We start from the raw sequence: 9345 nt of genomic DNA, 5'->3' as shown, positions 1-9345 counted from the left end.
CAACACGACAAACACTGGGTGAAGGAACCCAGGCCTTTTGACTTGGATTTCAACATTCTCTCCTACATAATGGAACACCTCTCCGAGATACAGGTTGCATTCAATATTGAATTGCTAATTGCCTGATGAAAGAACGAAGTGCTGAAGTAAAGGCTTTTAGGTTCCAGCTTGTGCAACCCCACAGGGAGTACACAAGAAAAATGTCAAATCTTAAGCTCTCCTTCCCTCCTGTACCGAGGAATGCTATGCACATCGTATCTTACAGCTAGGAAAAGTTGAGCTCTAAAGTTCTTAAGAGACTGAGCTCTTTTTCACTCATAATTTAAAGGTACACTCTATGTAGACAGTTTAAAGCAATTTCATCTGCACTTTTAAACAGCAAAAAACCCTTTAAAATGGCAACTTCAACTTAAGCTCCAGAAACAAATGCTTCAAAAGCACTTTGAAGCAAGCATGAGCTGCACTAGCCTGTCAAATTCTTCATTTGAAATGATACACACAAAAAACTCTATAAAGCACTATGAACACCAAGCAACTTCAAGGGTTACTTAGCTAGTGACTACACATCCCAACACCTGTTATTTTGTCAGTCCATCACTCCTGGACTGCCTCAAGAAAGGAATTCTTGAAACTGAGGCCACAGGACAGAGACAGATGCCTCTCGCAGTGGACTTCAAACTCTGAAAGCGTATAGAAGTTTTTACTACACCTTCCCAGTTACTGTCCAAATTTCTCTTAACTACATCTTCACTCAAAACTTCTTTTCAAGAATTAGTAGACAGTTTAGACCTGGAAACTGAAAACCTTTATTTACCCAAATAATAATAATACATGTGACTTTTTTTGAATGCAATCTTTCTAGCACTATTGCATGAATTTTACGCAACTCTTTCTTTTCCAGAGAGCTCAACTGAACAAAAAAGATCAGGCTTCTTGCCCTTAGAGGTGACGTACAAATTTCAAACGTCAATACAGATATCAGTTTTGATAGCCCAGATCCAGTCAAACAGTATTAGAACACTTCATATTTAAGTCAAAAAAACTTAAGTGGCAATCACTGATAGAATCCAATTCTGAAACAGGAACTATTTCTAGTTTATTAACCATTTTAAGATTAAAAAATATCAAACTCCAAAAACAGGTACATAACGTCCTCCCCCTGCACTACTGCTTAAGCTTTCTGCTTTGAAACTCATTAGCCATGAAACTGTCACAAATAAGCATCAGTTTGTTTTCCGTGTTGTTAAACACACATAAAACCATCAAGCGACGTATTAAAAACATTTCGAATTCCTACTTACATTTTTTTCCACCATAGCAGCCTTCACATTTCATTCCCCATATCTGTGTATAAAATAAATTTTTTAATAAGTTTACCTTCCGCACCACCTCCTCCTCTTCCTGGCGCTTTTCATAATGAGAAAAGTCATCAAAGATGGAGGTCGTGTGCTTGTAAGTAGCAATAATTTTAAGCACTTGTTTTGCTTTTTCTAAGGGCACCTCCTGTGTATCACGGGAGTTTGTAACAGGTTTGTTGTCATTGTTCTCCAGCCTGATGTGTCGGAGCTGGTTGTTGGGCACATCCTTCACAAAGATCCACTTGACATCAAATTTCCCCTTCCACTTGTCCTGAGACCAGACACCCGCACTGGTGCCATAGTCCACAGGAGATTTCATCTCTGCTACTCCACAGAAGTGTCCACTGCCATTGACACTGAACAGCAAATAGACTGGACCCTTGCTATTCATGGACCGAAAAGCGCTGTCCAAGCGTTTGTTGCCATGTTCCGTACTACACCAAATAGAATACTTAATGGAACGATGAATATCATCCTCGGAATAGCTCTTTATTATGAACACGCGTCCATTTTTAAGGTTCCATTCAAAATCTTTAGGGTTATAGCTGTGAGCAGCTTTCAGTTTTTCCAGAACAGGATGGGACTCGCCGCTTGGCACAGGGTTAGGCTGGGTACTGCCAGCCGCACCGTTGTCACCGGCTCCTCCGCTTTGGCCAAAAGCTGCGTTTCTGTTGCGAGGAGCTACCCAGCGATTTTGGGGTGGCTGTTGAGGGGTCGGATACTGTGGCTGAGTCAATGGAGGAGGCTGAGTTGGAACAGGCTGAACAATTTGTTGCTGTGGCTGTGGAACAGACTGAGGAGAAGGTAGCTGTTGCGGGGCGGGGACTTTTGCCACAGGACCCTTATTGTCCCAAGTACCTATGTCCATATTATGCTTTATAGGTGGAGGAGGCAACGCTCCTCCGATTACAGGTCCAGTTTTTGTTTTCATTTTAGGCTGTGGTTTCGCAGGCTTGCTAGCTATAGCAGCCCAAGAGGTTGGTTTAGATACTGGCAAGTTTACATTAGATCCACCATTACCAGAGAGGGCACCTGTCATTCCGGCACTGTTGACAACAGAACCTACTGTTTTCACTGCAGAAGTTGTAACATCTCCACCAATCTTAAGTCCAACCATTCCCTGTTCAACACTGTTCATTCCAGGAGCTTTATTTAACGTATCATTATGAAATCCTGTTTGTCCATCCACAATGGTACCACCCAGGGAACTAGGCGGGTAGCTGTAACTGCTCCCATACGCTGAGCTTTGAGTCTGCTGTCCTTGGGATCCACTTGTTCCCCAGGCTGAGAAGGCAGGATTTTCAGGGAAAAAGTTAAACCTGTGCTGATAGATGTTATTTCCCAGACCCCCAGGCTGTCCAAAAACAGCATCATGCATAAAATGATGATCTCCGTTACTGAGCTGTCCATAGGTCGTCAGATATGGGATAGGAGGATCTCCTCCTGTAGACCACGGTGCTTCACTGAGAGAATAGGGGAACCCAATAGATGGTGGATAATAACTGGACAGATAAGGATCAGTCATTGATGGATAGCTACTGTTCTGTTAAAGAAAGAAAGAAAAAAAAGGTAACCTCAGACACTAAAAATCCCTTCATTTAGACATAGCCACAAAATATAAACAAACAATGGAGACATGGCAATTTAATTTCTAATTACAGACCTTAGTTCACACTTTAAAAAGATTCATGGCTAAAACACAGTAGCTAGGCATTTATGATACACCCCAAGACTAGTTGCTCACAATGGGATTAGTACTTGGTATTTTGAAAGCACAAACTTATTTACATTACTAAGGATATTTAGTGGCGGCTTCTAGAATTATTTAATCCACCAATACCCAAAAATATTTCAAGGAACTTACATAACAATATATTTTGTGTCTTGAAGAACTAAGGATATTTCATCTAAAACTTTTCTAGAAATGCTAAATTAGTTTGACAACGTGTATGCCAGAAAATATGATTATAGTCCTCATTATGAAATTGTTTTGAAAGGCCAACAGTCCCTGACAAGCACAACACACCTGACGTGGTAAAGCATGCAAAGAGCTATTTCTGACATGGACAGGACCACAGTGAAAGAGAAGCAGCCAAGTTTGCTGCCTAACAACTACAAACTGAAATTAAGGTGGCTGTTGCGTGCAAATACAGCTTGTGATATTTGTCACCCAAACTGTTTGAGAAAGACCATATTCAGCATTTCACAAAAGTCTCTGCCTCCCGCAGTAGTAAAGTTACAAATGTTCAAGACTGTTTCTGACTGTCCTTCCAAACAGGCCGTCTTTTCTACTTTATGAAATAAGAGACTGACTGGGTATAAACCAGCAGATCCTCCTCTGAAATTCTAGCTCTTCCTTCCTTTCAACTGCATCTTAAAGCAAGCTGTGAATCCTTTCCCTCTACCCTAAATCTTCTGCTGACACTCAGTTTTGAAGCATTCCATATGTTTCTCCTATTCAACAATGCAAAAAAAAAAACACCCTAGAATATTCTAAAATAAGTTTTATTCCTCTTTAAATAAACTTGAAGCATATATATTGGAGACCTTCCAAACTGATACGCTAACTGTAACTACCAGCAAGGGGGGAGGGAAGGTCAACATCTGTTAATGAGTCAAACAGTAGGTATCCTTTCCTTACTCACGGAGAAAGATTATTTTGAGACGAGGAGCTAAGATTTCTTTCAAACTTGAAACACATGTACCTGCAAAATCAGCAAAAGTGCACTGGAACCCAAGTCCTTTTTCCAAAAATCCGCTTACTTCTCAGCTCATTCAAAAAATGAAGTAAAAAAACCTCCTTGCTGAAGATAAACATAATACCCAACTGACGCACCGAGTTACTTTTTGCTGCTCATTTTTCAAAGACTCCCTTCCACAACACCCCAAAGCCTGAGTAACTCAGTATCTTTACTTTCCATATATAAAATATCATAAAATGTCTCCTAGATTTACATGCAGCACTGCAAACACTTGAGTTCTAAACAGTCTAAATCCAGTGCTGTTGACTGAAAGAAATAATCTCTATCACTGTTCACGCTACCTTTATTTACACGCAAATTCTATCACTAACAAGAGGTATAAAATCCACCTTGCTATGAGATCCTCTGCAACGCATTGTTTTCTGAAACTCCCAAGCTAAAATAATCAATATTTAGCATAGGAAATGTCTTTTTTTCCTCCCAAAGACTTCACTTTGATATTGCTATTTATTATATCTTAAAGTGCTAATATTAAGAAAACTGTAAAAACAAATGCAGGTGAAAGGGAGGAGACAGAATCATCTCCAAAGAACTATTTGTGTTCATATATTCCACAGATTTAAAATTCATTAAGATCAAAAAGATTAAGCCCAGAGAAACCATGTCTTTTACCCTAAAAAATTTCTGCTGAAGGATTCTAGACAATTCCTGAGACTGTCACCCTTTTGTCAAAGAGTCTGTAAAGTTTCCAGAAGGATTCTAACAAGATTAAAGGAAAGTTTCAGCAGGCATCTTTACAAAACATTTGACATGACTGGCTTTATGCCAGAGTGTGCAAAAGAAACCCTGACAGAAGTCCCTTACTGCAACAGAACATTTATTTCAACAAACTTATCCTTGACCATTCTGTATTTATTTTATTCAAAAAACAAAACAGAAACCAGCAAACCCAACAATTTTGTTAATTAGGAAGGCAATCCTCCTTTCTCCCAAAGTGTGCCACTTGCTGTTAATTCCCTGTTACTTGTGAATATCTTTTAGCTCTGGGAGGGTCATGGAGGATGCCTTTCCTGCTTTCACTCTGTATACTCTACTTCTCAGTACTCTTTGTACTTAAAAGTACTTTTAGTGTGCTTTGTTACAGAGCTATCACATCTCAAATTTGACCTGTATTCATGACTGCTACTTGGATATTAGAACCTTTATGGAAAGAACAGTAGGCACCATTACTTAGAAGCAGTTTTCAACAGAAAGATGGAAGACAACTGTATTTTATTTGTTTATATAACATGCTCAATGTTCATTTAAAGACTAATTTGTATTTCTAAAAGGTGAAATTAACATTGTCAACATACATTTGATCTTTTGATGTCAAATACACTGTTGTGTCAGCTAGGGTTTTAATTTCTGAAGTATCTTTCTCATTTAAATTTGTTTTTTAAAACACCTAGTTGGACTCAATTTTTTTTTCCTAAGTCTTTTATACTTTAATTTTAAAGGGCTGAATAAATCTGACTGAACTAATAAGGCTTTGTTCAGAAGCATGGTTGTCTTCAGTACAAAATCTCACAGTCCTAATTAATGCTACTGTCACTTTCCACTTAAATTTGTAAGACAATCTACACAATGGTTTCTTGCAGCATGCCAATTTCTTACTGCAGCATAAATAAATTGGTCAATAGAGCTACATCTTTATGTAAGAAAACCTTATTAGAATTATGGAAATTATAATAGTCATAGCAATTTTTCAATTTAAACCTAATAATTAGGCTTGTTGACACCTATGACAAATTTCCTAGAACTGAACTATAATGGATAGTTCTACATTTTTTCTATAGGTATTAACATTCAGGATATTTCCCATTAGAAAAACACATCTTGGTTTTAAGTAATTACAAATGTGATGAAGTGGAATTTCAAAAAATTGGAGAAAGGTGAAAAAATCTCAATTCCTTTCAAAACTGACTTTGCACCGTAAAAGAAAATTTTACTTCCTTCCCCCGCCAAGCTTGCTGCTTTTGTAACTGCTACTGTACCCTAATTCCAGAGAAAAGGTAGTGTTTTCCACTAAATCACTTTAACTTTTCAAAGTCTGGAGAACACATCTATGCTGCAGAGACCTGGGAAGCTCAGCTCCAGAGTGAGCACTCAGGCAGTGCAGAGCTCAGAAGACCCTTCACGTAGCCATTGACACACCTGGCTTGACTTCCCACTGCTGTGTCCTGATAATGCTTCCAGGATGGAAACGACCCCAGGAGCAGCCACACTGAGCTGAAGTTTGCCCCCTTCCTCAAAGCTGCTGTGACCCAAACCTGTAACACAGTCCCACCTACCTGACTGCCCTGACAAAGATGATCCGCACACCCTGAAGCCAACAGACGGACAATACACAGAGTGATGCTTCTTGGTCTGGTGTTTATGTTCGACATTAAACCAGTTTCCACAAATGAAACTGAATAGCACTTTACATGCTATTTTTTAAGCTTGTACAGTAAATTTTTTTTGCAAGCAAGTTCACTGATATCAACAATGTTAACAGTGGCATCTATCAGTTTCAGGCTGAATTATAAATTTCCCTTTTAAAACATAACATTTACCCTTTCTGCCAAGGAGTAATAATGTACCTTGGTACGTGCATCTCTCTGAAACATTGTTTTGTATTTGTGAAAGAAAACTTTTTGCATCTCCAATTTCTATATGTTTTGTTCACTTTAAAGATTTGAATGTAAAGTCAAAAATTACTTCAATTGGAAGATATTTTCAATTATAATGGTATTTAAATTACAGATGTTGTCTTAATGTACATTATAATGAACTGGATTACACTTGCCTTACTCTTGAAATAACACATCTTTAATTCTTAAGATATTTCAGGGGAAATGAGAGAACAACGGTATTTGCTGAAGTGTAGAAAGCAAGTGGGAAAACTCTACAAGCTACCCACAAAGCACTGAAACAAAATTTCGACAACGCTAATGTCTAGGACTATAGAAATTATACAAACCAGGAGCACCCAAAGACAGAACCTTCAGACTCCCACACGCAATTTGTCTCATCAAAGAACCCTAAGACTGAATAGTCCATCCCAGTCCGACAGCATCAATAACTTGCAATTTGAGGAGCAATCAGCAGACATAGTTGGAGCCTTAACTTCATTTTCACTTGTGGCCATCCGGATATGCAGAGTAATATTAGCTTGGTGAGCACAAATGCTAGTTGTATTACAAGTAACACAATACATTAGTCATTTCTTTTTCCATTTCTATTTAAGGAATTTGCTCCCTCAACACAATCCTATGAATTGAGTGCCAAGAGCATGCCTAAGAAAAAAAAAACCTAAGTTAAAAATACACTAACCTGATTTGACTGCCCAGAAAGGTAAGGTTCAAAATCGTTGTCATGAACTGTATCCTTCTGATGTAATGAACCATTTTGTACTAGGAGAAAAAGGTTACAACATATTATACTACTACCTAGTAGCATTTCAGTAAAGAGCCCCACCCTATGATATTTTATGAAAAGCCATATTTTTTATTCAGAGCGTGAGGATTCATAAAAAGACCAAAGAATGACATTTTCCCACCCGCCAAACAGTTTGTATTTATATTACTGCTCAAAAAAATAAATTTCAGTAATTGAAATACATAAATTCTACAGTTGAGAGTCAACAGACATGTGAATTACCTCTGAACAAAAAAAAATAACTGTTATTGTCATGAATTTTGGGAAAAATATTGGGAAAGAGCATCTATTGTCCTGGTCCATAATTAGAACTTTCAGAAACTAATTCACAGTTTCCCCAGCATGCATTATTCACTTCTTTCTTAAGTTAAATTGGTTAAAATAAGATGAGGTGAGGTTACATCTAATTATAAAAAAATGACTAAGTGTCTTGATATTCTGACATTTTCAGGAAAATTTAAGTCTTTATTTTCTCACATGTCAAACAGAGATATCTGCCATAACCAAAAGCCTACTTAAGCATAAATTACTGCCTGAACAGCATTCAAAACCCATTACTCAAAGATACACAACCCCAAAACTATTTTTAGGTCACTTCAAATAATTTCTATTGTTTGCTTTAAATTTAAGAAAACAAGGTCAATATTAACTTATTTCATAGAACAGCTAAACTAAAAATAACACTACATCCTATTCAGGATGCAAACAATTTTGGGAATTTACCAGAATATTTCTGCAAAGTTTGTCAGAACAGTAGAGGTAAGAGAGTATTTACAAACACGGGAGATAGCACCAAACTTTCTGTAACTAGAAGTATTTGGATTTTTAAGGCAGGTTAATATAAATTTAAAAGCATTTATGACTTGAATATTGTTAGTTTCTAATCCTAATCAGTTACACACTTATTAGAAATCACAGTAACAATCAAGGGTTTTTTTCTGAGATGATTTGTTATTAAATTTAATTTTTAATGAAGCACAGGAGTTATCACAGAAAGTTTAGTATCTTAACAGATGTTAATTATTTTATATTCAAAATTCATTAAATAATTAAGTTTGTAGGCTTATATATGACATCTAGTGCATAAATCACTCGACAGCAAACCAGTAACACAATCATATGCTGGAAGACACTACGCAGGGGTATATGTAAAAGTATATATTGAACAGGCATCTCCTTGTGACTTTTTGTAGAAACCAGACACATTTTCACAAACTGAAGAGCATTATTGTTTAGTACTAATACATAGTCCTTCCTACTGTAAACTTAAGAGCATTAAGTGGGATGCAAGCAAGCTTGTATGAGTAACAGTTTGTTACTTTTGAAACAAAGCACAACTTCCCTTGCTCCAGATGTTATCCATACAGACCTTTCTGCTCCCTTACAGGTACCTGCATAATCCATCTGTTTACAGAGACAATTTAAACAATCACATCTCATCACGATCCTCACCTTTATTATCCTGTCCTTTCGGTCTCTGGGAAGCCACGGCACGCGATTGGGTAAAGGAAGAGGGGGGGAAAAAAAGGGAGGGGGGAAAAGTTAATTTTAGAAAAATGCTCATGTTGTCATCGCAAAACACACAGCTTTTGAGGACGGATAAGAGGCTCATGAAAACGGTTAGCATACGAGGGCTTGTTTAAACCGGGACTGGGGAGAACGTTTCCCGCATCATTCAGCACCGGCCTTCCTTAGAAATGGCCACGCTCTCGAAACGCCGCGGGAACGTGCTGCGCCCGCGGAGAAAGTTACCGAACAAGATTAAGGTCCAAAGCAGCCGGGAGGGAGAAGAAAAACCCTCTCCCGGGCCAGAAGCGGGCACC

General features: G+C 38.0%; 1 protein-coding gene across 1 annotated transcript in view; it reads right to left on the bottom strand.

Annotated features, from left to right (window-relative positions):
* Window positions 1-9030, bottom strand: part of YTHDF1 (YTH domain family, member 1) — a 15040-nt gene extending 6010 nt beyond the window's left edge. The window contains exons 1-3 of the mRNA XM_009872625.1: window positions 8975-9030; window positions 7418-7497; window positions 1378-2901 (exon numbers count right to left, since the gene is read on the bottom strand). Coding sequence (XP_009870927.1) covers window positions 1378-2883 — 1506 coding nt within the window. The 5' untranslated portion in view covers window positions 2884-2901; window positions 7418-7497; window positions 8975-9030. The remainder of the gene's footprint in view (window positions 1-1377; window positions 2902-7417; window positions 7498-8974) is intronic.
* Between the last annotated feature and the right edge of the window lie 315 nt (window positions 9031-9345).

This window comes from Apaloderma vittatum, unplaced genomic scaffold (assembly GCF_000703405.1).
Source record: "Apaloderma vittatum isolate BGI_N311 unplaced genomic scaffold, ASM70340v1 scaffold16677, whole genome shotgun sequence".
Taxonomy (NCBI): Eukaryota; Metazoa; Chordata; class Aves; order Trogoniformes; family Trogonidae; genus Apaloderma; species Apaloderma vittatum.
The sequence above is the reverse complement of the archived record's forward strand: the minus strand, read 5'-3'. Positions and strand labels throughout refer to the sequence as shown.